This window comes from Hemibagrus wyckioides, linkage group LG28 (genome assembly GCF_019097595.1).
Source record: "Hemibagrus wyckioides isolate EC202008001 linkage group LG28, SWU_Hwy_1.0, whole genome shotgun sequence".
Taxonomy (NCBI): Eukaryota; Metazoa; Chordata; class Actinopteri; order Siluriformes; family Bagridae; genus Hemibagrus; species Hemibagrus wyckioides.
The window spans coordinates 6,852,155-6,867,912 of NC_080737.1; the positions used below are offsets into that span (position 1 = coordinate 6,852,155).

The 15,758-nt window shown below is 43.7% G+C and overlaps 1 protein-coding gene across 6 annotated transcripts in view; it reads right to left on the reverse strand.

Moving 5' to 3' along the window:
• The window catches only part of arhgef12b (Rho guanine nucleotide exchange factor (GEF) 12b), a 54,507-nt gene that overhangs the window by 2,260 nt on the left and 36,489 nt on the right, over nucleotides 1–15,758 (reverse strand). For 5 of the 6 annotated variants that reach the window (XM_058383864.1, XM_058383863.1, XM_058383862.1 and 2 more), the window contains 31 exons: nucleotides 15,664–15,738; nucleotides 15,121–15,240; nucleotides 14,880–15,005; nucleotides 14,340–14,465; nucleotides 14,159–14,257; nucleotides 13,953–14,063; nucleotides 13,670–13,768; nucleotides 13,535–13,577; nucleotides 12,953–13,058; nucleotides 12,544–12,681; nucleotides 10,340–10,372; nucleotides 9,667–9,781; nucleotides 9,473–9,581; nucleotides 9,073–9,291; nucleotides 8,796–8,937; nucleotides 8,157–8,192; nucleotides 7,910–8,067; nucleotides 6,064–6,210; nucleotides 5,889–5,974; nucleotides 5,677–5,802; nucleotides 4,507–4,621; nucleotides 4,308–4,408; nucleotides 4,112–4,189; nucleotides 3,915–3,990; nucleotides 3,480–3,647; nucleotides 3,299–3,386; nucleotides 2,794–2,850; nucleotides 2,547–2,641; nucleotides 1,019–1,315; nucleotides 463–708; nucleotides 60–280 (listed from right to left, as the gene is read on the reverse strand). In XM_058383864.1, the coding sequence (XP_058239847.1) occupies nucleotides 60–280; nucleotides 463–708; nucleotides 1,019–1,315; nucleotides 2,547–2,641; nucleotides 2,794–2,850; nucleotides 3,299–3,386; nucleotides 3,480–3,647; nucleotides 3,915–3,990; nucleotides 4,112–4,189; nucleotides 4,308–4,408; nucleotides 4,507–4,621; nucleotides 5,677–5,802; nucleotides 5,889–5,974; nucleotides 6,064–6,210; nucleotides 7,910–8,067; nucleotides 8,157–8,192; nucleotides 8,796–8,937; nucleotides 9,073–9,291; nucleotides 9,473–9,581; nucleotides 9,667–9,781; nucleotides 10,340–10,372; nucleotides 12,544–12,681; nucleotides 12,953–13,058; nucleotides 13,535–13,577; nucleotides 13,670–13,768; nucleotides 13,953–14,063; nucleotides 14,159–14,257; nucleotides 14,340–14,465; nucleotides 14,880–15,005; nucleotides 15,121–15,240; nucleotides 15,664–15,738 (3,756 nt within the window). The remainder of the gene's footprint in view (nucleotides 1–59; nucleotides 281–462; nucleotides 709–1,018; nucleotides 1,316–2,546; nucleotides 2,642–2,793; nucleotides 2,851–3,298; nucleotides 3,387–3,479; nucleotides 3,648–3,914; nucleotides 3,991–4,111; nucleotides 4,190–4,307; nucleotides 4,409–4,506; nucleotides 4,622–5,676; nucleotides 5,803–5,888; nucleotides 5,975–6,063; nucleotides 6,211–7,909; nucleotides 8,068–8,156; nucleotides 8,193–8,795; nucleotides 8,938–9,072; nucleotides 9,292–9,472; nucleotides 9,582–9,666; nucleotides 9,782–10,339; nucleotides 10,373–12,543; nucleotides 12,682–12,952; nucleotides 13,059–13,534; nucleotides 13,578–13,669; nucleotides 13,769–13,952; nucleotides 14,064–14,158; nucleotides 14,258–14,339; nucleotides 14,466–14,879; nucleotides 15,006–15,120; nucleotides 15,241–15,663; nucleotides 15,739–15,758) is intronic. The other variant, XM_058383860.1, reaches the window with a different exon arrangement.

The window sequence follows — 15,758 nt, forward strand, 5'->3', positions numbered from 1 at the left end:
TATGGAGCTCTGGAGACCAGAGTGCTAGTGAACTCAGGTGTGCTTTAATTTAGTCTTACCTTCAGCTGCTGCAGGTTGGCCTGAAGCAGGCGTAAATGGGTCATGACCTGTCTGCTGAAGTTGGGTCCTCTGCTTTGAGAGGAAGCCGAGGACAGGAGCTTCTTCAGGTCTATTCCCGAGTCTCCTGCTGCTGCTGGCTCTGTGCTGCAGACCTGCCCGTCGTCATCAGTGCTGCTCTCACCTGAACCACCGTAACCCTCCAGCACCATGTAACTACCTACTGCCAGAGAAGAAAAAAGACAAATACTAAAGTGTTATACCAGGCTTTAACTACATATCAATATGGCGTTACCTTCTCAGGTATAGCAGTCATCGCAGGGAAAAAAAAAAAAAACGAACCAATAAAAAATGCACCATTATTAGAAAGGTAAGAATTCAAAGTCCACTATCTGATCTCCTCACCAAAGTCCTCTGAGGTTTCAAAGAAGCCTGTATCTCCTGAGGGCAGCTCATGACGGTTCTCCATCCTGGTGTTTTGGGTCTCTGGCCTCTCAGCACCATTCTCCACTGAACCACTGGGGGCAGTGTTTTCCTCCAAGCCATGCAAAGACCCTGCTTTTGGCTCACGCAGCCGAGCCGAGCCCCTCTCTCTGTCCACGTCATCTTGACCTTCCATGTGATTGATCAGGAGCTGCCTCAGAGCAGCCACTGAGGGAGAGACAGCCAGAAAGAGACAATTAGAGGTCATTAGCAATCAACATGACTAAGGACCCATGCTGAATTTGCCAGGGTAAGAAGATTACCCAACAGGGACATGTGGGTGGAGCTACAGCAGCGTCCACACTTGATTGGTTAAATACAATGCACAATGAATAGTAGAATTTAAGTACTAGATTGGATTATGAATAATTTAGAAGAGCAGTCTACATTCCTTTTCAGTTCAATGGACATCTACAGAGTCCAATGATTTTGTAAACTAAACTAAGCCATGTCCAGGCTGGTGAGAATAAACACTCACAGGTTCGAAGTGCCTCGTCTGCCATCAGCGGGGGCAGGTCAAAGGAATCCAAGTCTTTGTCATCCACAGCAATGGCGTGCCTCGTGCGCTGCTTCAAGAACGGAAGTCTTTCTGCAAGCTCGGGATCTAGGAAGGCGTCCTCCTCTTCCTCCTCTTCATCCTGAACCGGCAGCGGGTGCTCAACCTCTCCCTCTGCCTCTCCTTCTGCCTCTCCTTCATCCTCTGACTTCGTGTCGAACGGGTTGCTTCCTGCTGGAGGAATCTGCAGGATCTCTGAGCAGGAAGTGGCATCTTTTTCTAGGGTGGGGAAAAAAATTGATATGAATCCTCTGTAACATACATAAACTCATCAGCCTGAGATATGTCACAGATTATACATCATCTTTGGGGTACAAGCACCACCACACATACAGTGCAGAAAGTAACAGAACATTAAAAATAATATTTGTTAAAAAGGTTTCTGATAGCTGATTTGCAGCATTTAATGTTGATATGGCAAAAAAAAAAAAAAAACTAGGACTGGTTTGGAATGGTTGCTTTTGAATATTACGCAAATCACGTTAGATTTGGTGTGGATAGCCCAAATTGGTCCAAAAAGCCAAGAAATATAAGGAAAATTAAAAAAATGTTTTCTGTTTTCAAGATACGGGCCAAAATGTAAAACACTGCACCATCATGCTGATCTCTGTTCCATGTAGAGGAAATGAGTACTACCTATTGACCAAGTCTCACACTTATACGACATATGTACACTACCAGTCAAACGTTTGGACACACCTTTTAATTCAATGTTTTTTGTTTAGGGATTTATTTTCTACATTCTAGAACAATACTGGAGATTTCAAAACTATGAAATAACACACATGGACTTCAGTAATCCATATGTAATGACAACAAAAAACAGTCGGTTGTTATTTTAAGACACGAAGGTCAGGTGTTCTGGAATAGTTCTTGCAAGAACAGTATGGTCAAGTGCATTTGCAAAACCCATCAAGCACCATGATGAAACTGGCTCACATGAAGACCATCCCAGTAAAGCAAAACCAAAACTGACCTCTGCTGCAGAGGAGAAGTTCATTTAGAGTCACCAGCCTCAGAAATCACCAATTAACAGCACCTCAGATTAGAGCCGTTATGAAGGCTTTACAGAGCATCAGTAGCAGACATATCTCAATATCAACTGTTCATTACGACATTATTGTGGATTTCGGCCGCCTTCAGCATTGTTTTACAACGTAGAAAGAAATAAACATCAGGAAAGACCATGGAATTAGAAGGTGTGTCCAAACTTTTGACTGGTAGTGTGTGTATGATTAAATTTGAAGAAGTGAGTTGAAAGCACTTGGTGCTTGGCCCTCTACATCTCAATAAAATTCTTAGAGCACTCATTTGCATACTTCAAGCCGTATTATAATAATAATTAATATATAATATAAATAGCCCTACTCAAGCTTCATCAGATCACACTTAAGGACTGGATAACAACTAGCCCTTGCCTCACTTAATTATAGACCCATCATTCAGATACCTGGAGACTGGATGCTTCCTGTAGAAATGCGATCTGGATCTTTGTTCATTTTCGGAATGCCAGAGTTCATCTCATCGTCAGCTTCTCGCTCCGCACTGTAAAGCAGTCAAAGGAATTAGCAAGTTGATTTAAAGGCTATGATGCATAACCGAATTAAAGGCGGCTACAATTCTGGCAGAAGTAAAAGCAACACGTTATCATAACTTGTTTTCCATGTAAACTGAGCGATCACTGTAATCGAACTCACTCATTCTGAGGCAGGCTCTTCATACAATCTGCTCTTTGCCCGATGAGGTCGTGCCACCTGGACAACAAAACAGTAATAAAAGAACAAACTGAAGACGCTATGCGAGTTTGAGGTTTTAAGATCATGTTACTTGTGTACACAAACGCACAGGACTTGATCTCACTACAATTTCAAAAGCAGTAGCTTAGAACTTTAAGTCCAGGATGGATACTGACACACTGACTTTCCTGAATCTTGAACAAAGTGTACAAAAGATATGGAATTGAGTGAATAGAGAGAAGTGAAGCTAAAGTTGCCCACTTGGTTGGAATCTGATTCCATAATGGTTCCATCTCCTAAACTGGTGTTATCACAGTATGGTTCTTATTGCAGGTTTAGGGAACATCCCCATCCCCCACTGAGCAGCATTACATTTCTAGTGGAGGGCTGAAGATACAGGCTTTGAATTCCACTCCCAGTTCCCAAATACCCAGTTATGACGTCATCTTAAAAACACTATACTCACGTTTTCTGCTCAGACACGGTCTGTGCCATCAGCTCATAGATCTGTGCTCCGTAATCGGACATGGACACCACAAAGAACGACTTGTTATCTGTGAACACCGTATCATATTGAACACAGAGTTAGTACCGAGTTGAAGTAGAGTGCATTCACAAACTCATTTCCTCTTCCTGGCCTGACTCACCTGTTGCTACAGAGCGCACCAGCACGGTGCTCAGCTTGATGACTGGACTGAAGATGTGTTTGGTCTCGGCCGTGCCTGCCAGGTTCTTACTGTGGCACTTCAGGATCAGCTTCTCATCCTGCCTCTGCAGCAGCACCAAGATGTCCTCTAAGAGGAGTGTGTAGAGCTCTGAACCACACACACACAATTAGTAAAACCAAAGTAGATTATTTGTTTGGAAAGTTAACATACATTATTCGTAAGTTAAAGGGGGAGATTGTCTTTTTTAGATAGACTTTCCTGATTATTCTATCCCCACCCCAATTTCAGGACCAGAAAACCACATCCATGGCATGCTATTATTGTTTGAATGTATGAAATGATATGATTACTACATTTCTGTAAACATTTTCACGTTTTCTATATTGCACCTTTAATAGTTTCTTAAACTCTTACCAATAGTCTTGTCTTTATTCACTTTCCAAGACAGTGGTCCCTCATGCACCATTTTCCGTTTGGTCAAGTTGAGGTTCTACCGAGGGGAGGGGGGGGGAGAGTTACTTTTCTAATAAAATTTCACCATATTAAATGACCCAACAGTGACAGTGTACCAGTAAGGAGAGCTTATAAACGAGTGAAGCGTGTAATCTTACCTTAAACTCCGCGATCATGGGGTACTCGCTCTGCTTCAGGGACGAGAGGTCCAGTCTTCTCTGGTAGTCCTCTAACCTCTAAAACATAAAGAATGGCATAATAGTTCTCAAGACGCTTCAAAATAGTCGAGTAGCAGTTCAGCTTTTTTTTTTTTTTATACAGAAAGTGTGTGAAGCTTTGCTGTGTTCTGCTTACCTGTTTGTTTTCAGCTTCTTTTACTTCCTGGTTGACGTGGTTGAGGATCTGACGGCAGCACTCGCACGCTCGCTTCACTTTACTTTTCTCCTCAGCGTCATCTGACAGGAACACGGATACAAATATCATTTAGGATGTGTGGAAAGAGGTTAAAGGTCATGGATAAGTGGGGGGGGAGGGAGAGGAAAAGGTTAAGTACCAGTGTATTTCGCAATGTTTTCTAGCAGAAGAGGATATTTGGTGAGTCTCTGCATTTCCACAGGAATCATGTCCTTCAGCTGGAGCCTTCGACACTGACGATTGCTCTCTGCCTCCTGTAACACACACACACACACACACACCACTTTTAGACAGCAAGATCTAAATTCTGTACTTTTAAATACAATCATGAATATGAACAATAGAAACAAAATTGGATTTCTTTCTGCTATAAAGATATGTAAATTGCCCAAGATCTAACATAAGCAGATTAGAAATTAAGAGCTGTGTCCTTCAACATTTATGAATTCCAAACCTGTTGAGACATGACTATTGAGCTGACAAACCAAATGAGTTCTATACAAATGTCCAGAGGAGAAAAAAACAAATCTGACCAAATACCAATCTGTATACAATTCATCTTTCCATGAGGAATGTTTTTTAATTCAGTTGTACTTATTAAATAAACTATATCGCCAAAAGTTTTGGGACACCCCTCCAAATCATTGAATTCAGGTGTTGTTTTTCAGGGGTTGGGCTCGGCCCCTTAGTTCCAGTGAAAGGAACTCTTAATGCTTCAGCTTCATACCAAGACATTTTGGACAACTGACTCCTTCATGTTCCAACATGACTGCACACCAGTGCACAAAGCAAGGTCCATAAACACATACATAAGTGAGTTTGGTGTTGAGGAACTTCACAGAGTCCTGATCTCAACCCAATAGAACACCTTTGGGATAAATTAGAGCTGAGACTGCTAGCCAGACCTTCTTGTCCTGACCTCACAAATGCGCTTCTAGTGAAATGCTCAAATTTTCCCATACACACACTCCTAAACTTTCCTAGAAGAGTTAAAGCTGTTATAGCTGTAAAGGTCGGGCCAACTCCATATTACATTCATGTGCATGTAAAGGCAGATGTCTCAGTTTTGGAATGGCTCACAGTCTCCGCTCTAATTCATCCCAAAGGGTCTTTTGGGTTCAGCAGTAAGAGTTCTTTTTACTGGAACTAAGGGGCCAAGCCCAACCCCTGAATTCAATGATTTGGAGGGATGTTCCAAAACCTTTGCCAATATAGTGCACCAACTAGGGAGAACGCAAGCAAAACAATGTAAGCTCGATCACAATGACATCATGGCTAATCTAGTACAAGGCCTGAGTGTGTGTCTGACCTGCACAAAGGCAGCAAATCGCTGATCCTTCTTCTGCTTGCTTTTTATAAGCTCCAGAGCAAAGGGCTGGTTACTGCAGAAGGTTCCCACTGCCCGCTTGATCTTCTCTTCTTCTGCGCCGCTGAACTACAAGCAGGAAACACAGTTTACAGTTAAGTATTAAGCAAACTCCTTCGCTTCAAGCAGGAGACGAGAAATGTGTGTTTTCTCACCCAGGACAGCAAATCGTCTCCTATGAGGTCCACGACCGCCGTCTCGTTCTTCTTCCGAATGGCCGTCATTTGCTCCGTGATGGACACTGAAGGAGAAGACAGAAATAAACGATCAGATTTGATGTCATCATAATGACTAGCTCCCCTAGCATAAGGCTAAGCTCTGATTTCTTACCATGTAGCTGGACGATCTCATCCAGGTTAGTGAAGATGTTCTTGATGTCCGCAGGGGGTAGAATGGCCTCTCGGGTCATCCTCTGGTAGAAAACGTTATCCAGGACCTTGAGCATGCGCAGGTGAGCGCGTTCTGTGTAGAACAGCTCTGTGCAGCCGGGCAAGAGAGATGACATTAGAGAGAAAGGAAACGTAAACAACCTGTATGCGACTATGTGACTTTGTACCCAGTAGCAAACAATGACTAGGGAAAATAAATAACAGTTGTGTCCCATATTGTAGATTTACACACTAATCTACTCCGTTGTGTAGTATAAAGAGTCTGAGTGCTTTGTTCACACTGAAAATTGTGTGTGGATGAAACAAGTGTGGAATGATGGACAATTCCTGCACAACTTTGAGCGGAAGAGATCATGTTGTGTAGTGTTCCACATACAGTGGTACCTCCGTGCTCAACCTTAATTCATTCCTAAAGTCTGGTCGAAAACCAAATTATTTGATCTCACAACTTCCCTCATTGGCAACATTGCCAGGGTACGCCGCATGGAAAGCGTTTGTGGCATGCGGGTGTCGCTAGGCCCTAACATTTCTACTCAGCCCCCATAAAAATTCTGTAATTCTCCATAAGTAGAATGATCTGCGATTGCCTCAGTCCCCTTAAAATTTCATATGAAAACGGCAGCAGACTTCGGCTCGTCCCCGTCTTTCAGCGCGTTCTCCAATCTGCAGACTGCGAATCAGAGGACAAGTGTGTGCGTGTGCACACATCTATGCAATACAGTGGAATGCTGCAATAAGTTTACCATCCTACCTTTTTTTTTTTTACTATTATACCCGGGTGGCATGGTGGCTTAGTGGTTAGCACGTTCGCCTCACACCTCCAGCGTCCTGGGTCAAGTCTCGCTCCTGCTCACTGTGTGTGTGGAGTTTGCATGTTCTTCCGGTGCTTGGTGGGTTTCCTCCCACAGTCCAAGGACATGCTTCTAGTTTTTTTTGGAGTCACGTCCATAGTGTGTGATTTGATTGAGTGAATGAGTATGTGTGTGCCCTGCGATGGGTTGGCACTCCGTCCAGGGTGTATCCTGCCTTGATGCCCGATGACGCCTGAGATAGGCACAGGCTCCCCGTGACCCGAGGATAAATCGGATATGCGGTACAGACAATGAAGTGAAAAAAAAAAAAACCCAAAAAACTATGATACCCTCATTGGGGGCTAACCCCCCTTAGATGAAAATCCTAGAATTGCCCCTGGTTTGTGGTCACAATAGTTCTTTCAGGTAAAAATGTTGATATTTGTTGCAATCCTGTATGAAACAAGAACCGGAGTTCCTGACGGTCGAGTCGTACACCAAAAATATTTTTGTACACCAAGGTCAAACTGACTCGAAAATTCGAATCGAATACCGAAAATACGAACACGGGTGGTCGAGGACTGAGGTACCACTGTACTAGTGTGTGTATTGCTGTGTAGTGTTCCATATACTAGTGTGTGTTGTATAGTGATTCATATAGTAGTGTGTGCAGTGTTGTGTAGTGTTCCATATACTGTACTAGTGTGTGTATTTTGTATAGTGTTCCATATGCAAGTGTGTGTTGTATAGTGATTCATATACAAGTGTGTGCAGTGTTGTGTAGTGTTCCATATACTAGTGTGTGCAGTGTTGTGTAGTGTTCCATATACTAGTGTGTGCAGTGTTGTGTAGTGTTTGATATGTTAAGTGTGTGTAGTGATCCATATACTAGAAGTTATATGGAATGTGGTAGTATAAGTGAGTAGTATGTAGTCAGTCACGCTAATTAAGCTAAATGTTTGAACATGTTTGTAAACCCTTCATGTGATTCCTCACCATTGATGACTTCCTGTCTCTTGATCTCATGCGGTGGCAGCACTGCGAGAACGTCCGTGCTCACCAGCGTCTGCCAGTGAGGAGGATCCTGCTCTGGTTCCACCTCAAACGCCTGATCGTCTTCACTCTGCACCTCTCCTGAGCTCAACAGCTCCATCCTGCAATCACACACACACAGTAATATAATCTTTTGCCACCTGCAACCACTACTACTACTGCTAACGCAAATTACAATAATGCCGCCCACCTTCTGAGCGGCCGCGGCGTCCCTCCGTCAGGATTCCTGCAGACATACAGACAAGCAGAATGAGATCACTGCAATGACATTCGATTCCTCCCCATGGACATCCTCTCCAGCTCCCTCAACATGTCCTACTGTCTAAAACCGAGTTCAAGAACAAAGTGCTCATTTAGACAGTCTGCTGTGAGGAGACTGAGCGAACAGAAATAGCTGAAATACTGTCTGTCGTGGCAGAGGAAGGATTCTCTCACTGCTCAGATCTGCTGTCTAACTGCGTTGCATTTTGTATGCTCTGGAATCTGTTATCTTGTAATCTGTTAGTATTAAACGTTACTGGTGTTACCCACAGGTTTTCCGATAACTTTTAATAAAACCTATAGGCAGTAAGTCTATGTGAATAAAGGATGGAGTCTTGTGGATAATTTCATGAATGTGTGTGACTGGGCTCCATTTATATACCATGTGTCTTGCAGTGAGGTGCTACATGCCGAGCGGAGTGAGCCAGGCTTGGCATCTTGCCGTGTTTGGATTTTAAAAATGACCAATATGAATTGTTCATTAAAGAAGGTTGCCATGCTGAAAACCGCGCGCTGCATGCCTTCTGTACTTCATTAAAAGAGTAGAGGATGTTATTGTACAGCTCACCTGTCCGTTTCAGGCTCCTCCTCCTGGAGATTGTCGAGAGGATAGGGGAAGTCAAAGTGCGTGCCTGAGGAAGAGGAGTCCGGTCCTTCACCCGGAGGGCCGAGCTCTCCGAGTCTGGATACCGCTGACAAGGGAGTTAGGCCTGATGGGTCAGGTGGGGGAAAAACACAACATGCTGAATTTCAATGTGGACACCAGAGAGAGAGAGAGAGAGAGAGAGAAGGCTGAAGGCTGGGCTGTATGAGAGGAAAGCAGTTTGAGGGAGTGAACAACTGACCTGGCTCTAAGTCTCTGGCTGTGCTGTCAGAGCTCTGTGTAAATGTAGCACTGAATGAAGGTGAGCTGACGGACCCTGTGCTGCTGTCCGGCCCTTCGCTCGATTGACTGCTCCGTGTTCGTCCTGCTGTAGGTGTTTCGGCCTGATCGCTCGGCCCTACGGGGATCTGCGACAGCTGCTTTTGTGTCCGCTGCTTATTCTGCTCTAGAGCCTTGGTAACTGTACATATAGAAACTATAGTGTTAACTTCTCAAGCCTAAAATCAATCAGTCTTTAACCTAAAGTGTGCTGGGGTTTTCTGTACCTTTACTACCAGCAACAAAATGCATGTGATTATTATTTTAATATAAAAACCACAGCACACACATACTCTTTATGAAATTTTGAAACTCTGGCTTACTTGACGAGATGTCGGTTCTGCTGGGCCTCTTGTTGTGGCGCATTAGCTGAAATCGGGACTTTTTCAGCTTCTCCTCCACGCCTCCGTCCTTCTCGGGTTTTATAGTCTTCTGCTCGGGGCAAAAAGGAGCAATTAGAAGAATCTTTTTGGGAGGAAATGCATGTGCAGGAGGAATGAGAAACATTTAACGCTACCTTGATTTTAGGGAGAAGGTTTATCAGCTTGGGTTTGGGCTCGAAACCCCGAGATTCCTTCACCTTCACTCCAAGGTGCTTCATGTAGGCCTGGATGACGAACTGCATGGCAGTACTGAAACACACACACCCCTTATTAATGATTTCATTACGTTTTTAACAACATCCTGTTATGTGTCACTTTCCTGCATCATTACATTTCTATCCAGTAGGGGGCGCTAATGTTGAATGGTTAAAATGAAAGTGATGGCAACGGTTGCTGGGGAAGTTTAACAAAAATAAATAAATAAATCTCATGTAGTCATGTGGGGCAAAGGAGGCGATTACGCAACTCCAAGCCACATACTGTGTAACAGCATAAATATTCCCCACAAGTTTCTGCTGTGAGCAACACGAGCCTCCTCTCTTCTCTACCATCTGTCTATATACACACACACACACACACACACACCTCCAGCATGCTTGCCATATGGGCAAGATGGATCAAACTACACACCACACACTACGCTACCTCACACTGTCTAAACGGCAAAAAGAAATCTTTATAATTGTGCTGCACCTTGTTTAATTAGACTGGGACTAAATTTGTAAAAATCAGTAACACGTCAGTTGTGTAGTTGTGTAGAGAACACGACCCATTTCAAATGAAAAGCAGTAAGAAATTTCCCCTTACCACTTCTCCTCCTCTGTGGCTGATGGCGTCAACCTGTGAGAAAGTACACACACACACACGCCGAGTTTTACTTCTTGATTTTGCACTTGATCAAAACATAAGGATCACGCATCACATATCAAAGGGTTTCTGGAACATCTGCCGGTTGCCAGATCCCTATTTTTATGCCTGATGTGGTTTGTGACCGTTATATTCATATATGTCCTTTCATTCTCTCTCTTTAAGTCTCTGTGTTTTCTGACCAGAGCTGGCGAGTGTGACTCCACTTTAATACAGTACGATCCTGTTGTTTTGTAACAGACTCGAAAAATGCTTTGTGCCAGTGCAAACGACTTCAAGGAAAGCGGTTTCAGCCGTGCGCTCCGTAGAACAATGAACATTAAATTCAGGAGGAGTTGCTGAACCGCTTTCCAAGCCAAGAGCGAAGGGCGAAGAGTCTCGTGCAAGCCCTCGTCGTCTTACTTGGCGCAAAAAAACATGCGGTAGGAAGCTTCTCTGTTTTGATGTCATCAGCGTCCTGAAAGGACGAGTGTGAAAGACTAGCATGCGGTCTTAATCCGTGCTTAAAGCTTTCCTGTTCGACACGTTTTGCTCCCGAAACGCTCGGCACGCAAGAGCGCCGTGACCTCGGATAGGCCCCGAGGGCGGTACGTGTGCTGGAAGAGTGTTTGCATTTATCATGTACTGTACTAAAAAACAACAAAAACAAAAGAGACTAGCGGAGAGAGATATTGTTGGAAGGTTTATGTCGGAATGCACCATCTGCTGTTTGTATATTAATGAGCGCAAGTCACTGCACTTCTCTTACACAAGAAAGCCCTGGGTTTTCCCTAACATGGGGGAAACTTTTAACATTTTCTATATATAATGCGGAAAATCATGATTCTCATTAGCAGGTATTTCAAATTAAATCACTTTAAAAGTAAAAACAACCCTGCTTGTTCCACATGCAGCACAGCAGCATCACAAATTCTGAGCAGGGATCTGATTATGAACTGAACTGATCAGCTTCACCTCTGTTTGACTGCAAATTTGCATCTGACTGTTCAACAACCTGATCAAAGTGAAGTTGGAGACAGCTTTACACTGTTGCTCAACTTGCTCCTTGCACAACATGAGCTTTGCAAGAAGCCTAAGCAAGATTAAAAAAGCAAATAGAAACATTTCCGTGCAAGAATATGGTGAAATTTACAATAGTTCTGGTTACTAGTGTCTTGGTTACAAGGCATAACATTATGACCACCTGCCTAATATTATGTTGGTCCCCCTTTTGCTGCCAAAACAGCCCTGACCCATCATGCACTGTGTATTCTGACACCTTTCTACCAGAACCAGCATTAACTTCTTCAGCAATTTGAGCAACAGTAGCTCGTCTGTTGGATCGGATCACACGGGCCAGCCTTCACTCCCAACAATGAGCCTTGACCGAACATGACCCTGTCACCGGTTCACCACCGTTCCTTCCTTGGACCACTTTTGGACAGATACTGACCACTGCAGACCAGGAACACCCCACAAGAGCTGCAGTTTTGGAGATGCTCTGATCCAGTGGTCTAGCCATCACAATTTGGCCCTTCGCTCAAATCCTTACAAGTGTCCATTTTTCCTGCTTCTAACACATCAACTTTGAGGACAAAATGTTCACTTGCTGCCTAATATATCCCACCCACTAACAGGTGCCATGATGAGGAGATCATCAGTGTTATTCACTTCACCTCTCACTGCTCACAATGTTATGCCTGATCTGTGTATACATGACTGAAAACTTTTGGAAGCCTGGTACATTCACAGCCTTGTAGATCAGGAGGAAGATTACAGTGCAATCTGTGAGAGTCTTAAAGAAAAATGTTTCCACTACTGTGAGAAATGTGTCAAAACTGCGCCGAGATAAACGCACTACGGAGATTGAACACAGAGGGAATCTTCCAAACTGTGCTGTTTTAAAGTTTGGATTAAAGTAGAAAGTCTATTGAAGCAGAAAAAATATTATCCAAGTTGCATGCTAGAGTAGATTCTGTAAATAAACCTGTGTTTGGTTTAACCTTTAACATGGGCTTTTATATCAAAGGCACAGATTAAATCAACTCACTAATCAAACACACCGAATGTAAATAAAGATGACACTTTATATACACATCATCTGTGTGTGTGTGTGAGAGAGAGAGAGAGATTTGTTTCCAAAGTGCATATCCATGTTCACTTACAAAACTTCATTGATCTTAGAGATGATATGCTCTGAGCACGAGCGCTCTCTCTCCATGGCCACGCGGTCTCGCACGCGCTCAGTGTCGAGTCGGCTGAGCTCAGCCTCGGCCAGAGTCAGACCCATACTGCGCTTCTGCCTGAGGAAGGAAAAAACACACACAAACATATTCCTAAAAAATACTTCGAGATTTTTCAGCACTTTTATGTGTATCCCGGGTTTGTGTTCTGTGCACATGAAAATAGGATAAACGTGTAAATAAACACTAAATAATAAGAAGTTTTAAACAAACGTATTTGGCTTGAGCTACACCAGTCACTATGCCCAGTGTACTGTGCCAAGACTTTTCTAAAGAGTTTTATGAGATTCAATTACAGATGTGTGTGTATGTGTTGCAGTGTGTCTGTTACCTGAAGTCTTCCAGGTGTTTCTGGATGTCAGGTAGGAGTGTGTCCTGTAGCTGCTGCACATGCTGCCTTTGAACATCCTCTGGAATCAAGTCAGGCTTCCATCGATCTATATATACACACACACACACATCCTTTGTAATGTTTTATAAGACAAGGATTCCTGTACAGTAAGAATTCAAACACACAGAACACAAATCAAATACAAGGCGAAACTTATTCCAGTGCAAAATAATCAGTTTTACTATCAGTGTATTATATCAGAAATAAAACACTTGGGGGTTTGGGGGTGGTGTAATATGGTGGAATTTTTGTTACCGCCCTGTTTATTTTCCTAAAACAGCATGTCGTGAAGCGTTATTTCTCTTACACCACAGCGTCAGTGATTACACTTTTTATTCGCTGAAACCTGTGATTTGTCTCAAAGCTGGAGCTGCACTCAGAGCTGCTGTTATAGTGAAGTACTCTATCAGAATCCAGAATTCCCTGCAAGCACCGTGATCTAAGCTGATGCCGTGTAATCTAATCTAAACAATACCGACAACAGATCATAGGCGTGAGGCAGAGATAGCAGCGTGTGCTCACCCATGTCAGCTGCGATGGGGTCTGGAACCAGTACTTTCAGTTGCTGAGGGGAAAACAATAGACGATATTAGCCTTGATGTACAACTTGCACTTAGATTTGTGCGTTAAAGTGAATATGTTTGCGCGTGAGCTCACCGCTGATCGGTCTATGAACGTGGAGTGAAGCTCGCCGTATATCCGCCGTGTCTCTTTGGGGTTGCTCTGCTTGTAGAGCTCGGCGTAGAGGTAGCACAGCTAGAGCAGGAAATGACATGAGTTTCATCAGAAATACAAATCCAAGCATCAAATCAATCATAAACCTTTTTGTTATTCGTTTTAATATAAAGCCTCCCTCATCACACCTATATTTATCAGACGCCCAGTTAAAGGAATCTGCTCTCCAGAGTATGAAGAGAATGTTGAGGTTTTTGGTTCATACCAGAGGTGCAGGGTCAAACTGCGAGACCACGTGGTGCAGGAAGGCTGCGAGGTGAGCAGGCCGAGACTTCAACAGCTCTATGGACTGGAAGCAGCTACACTGGCCGTTCATCTGCGACAGATCAATATATATATATTTTTTTTTTTTCAATTTTTAGTCTGAAAAGGTCTAGCCGAGATCTGAGAATGAAACAGTCGAGTCCTTACCTGCTCCTGGTCAGTGTCGAAGTCGTCGTCCTCGGCTCCGATGATGGGACGCGGCAATCGGGTCGACGGGCTTCCCACGCCGTAATGATGGTTCGAGTCCTGTTCACGTGACAAGACACTAGTTAGCGAGGACAGGAAAAACACATGACTCGAGGAGGAATGAAGAGAAGAGCGAGCTCACCAGGTCGACCACATCCTCGCCATCGGGAGACGGACAGGAGTTGAGGCTGATGCGCGGCATTGACTTTGGGCTGTTGCACGGGGTGTCTCTTTGGTACAGGTTTTCTGGGATCAAATTGGGCGTGACCTGTGGGTGTGATCACACTCATGTCAGCTGATGTATTTATTTGAGGCTAATGTTAGATAAATGTCTTGCTGAGACTTTATATAAATTCTGACACAACCATGTCATAAAAATGTCAAATGAGGTCATGCTGTGTTTAGTCATCTCGTGTCCTTTATAAGCTACATTGTGTCATAGCCTAATTTTGCAGAAGTCTTTTTTATTTGTCATATATGCGTCTTCACGCTTCTTTGCTATGAATTAAGTCACGTCATAGGTTTCTGTCTGTTTAGACACTTAGCAAAGGTGTGTCATCCTGTTCATACCAATGAGACCAAGCTATTAGATTCTATATTGTTGTTAAGGATCAGACAGTATTTTGTACTATTCACGTTAACAAAATAAATGTTTGTGTTATCATTGTTGTGTGGTGCTAACCGGCGTCGAGTTGCTGTTCATGGGTGACTCGGAGTCGGACAGCCAGGATGGAGATGCGTCCAAGTCTCCTAACCCTCCTCCTTCTTCTGCATCTCCGTCTCCCGGTCTCAGAGAAAGCAGGCCATCCTTCATGTACAAACACACACAGAGCGAGAGAGAGAAAACTTCTTAAAAATACTATATCTTCTGAATTAGGTGAGGTGCACACGGTGAAGCAAGTGAATACAGAGATGCCCTGTACCTGTCCAGCTGTGGTGGCTTTACTGAGTTGGCCCTGAAGCAGAGGAATTTGTTTCTGGGCTTCCTGCATGTCCTTCAGTAGTCTGGCTGTAGGGTTTCTGCTGTACTCCTCCTTCATTGCCTACGGTTGGCATACAGAGAGAAACAGACGTTGTCAAGAGCTCCATCTGTCTGCGACGACGCGTCTGCGTGTGTGTGAGCGTCTTAACCCGTTTCACATCCGAAGAGGATGTGAAAATGTGTACTGAATCACATCGAGTGTATTCCTTAAAGTCATACACACTCAATGAGTCAGACGAAGTATCCGATAACTCTGCGTGACTAGCACTTTCGCGCTTTGTGAAACGCTTGATTGCGTCCTTTCCATCTCTATACAATCAAATCGTAGCTGACTTGTCGCAATATTAAGTAGATAAAAATTCGTGTGATATCATTTTTTTAACTAATGTAGAAGGAATAAAACACCTGTGCTGAAGGAGTCCGAATGGGGCGCAAGTATAAGATCCACACGTTAATAAACGAACAATTCCGACGTGACGCTCACCTGCAGGTCTTGCTGCTCCTTCATCAGCATCTTCTGCAGGTTGACTTTCTGATGAAACACTGGACTGTTCTCCTCCTGAAACGCCACACACAGGA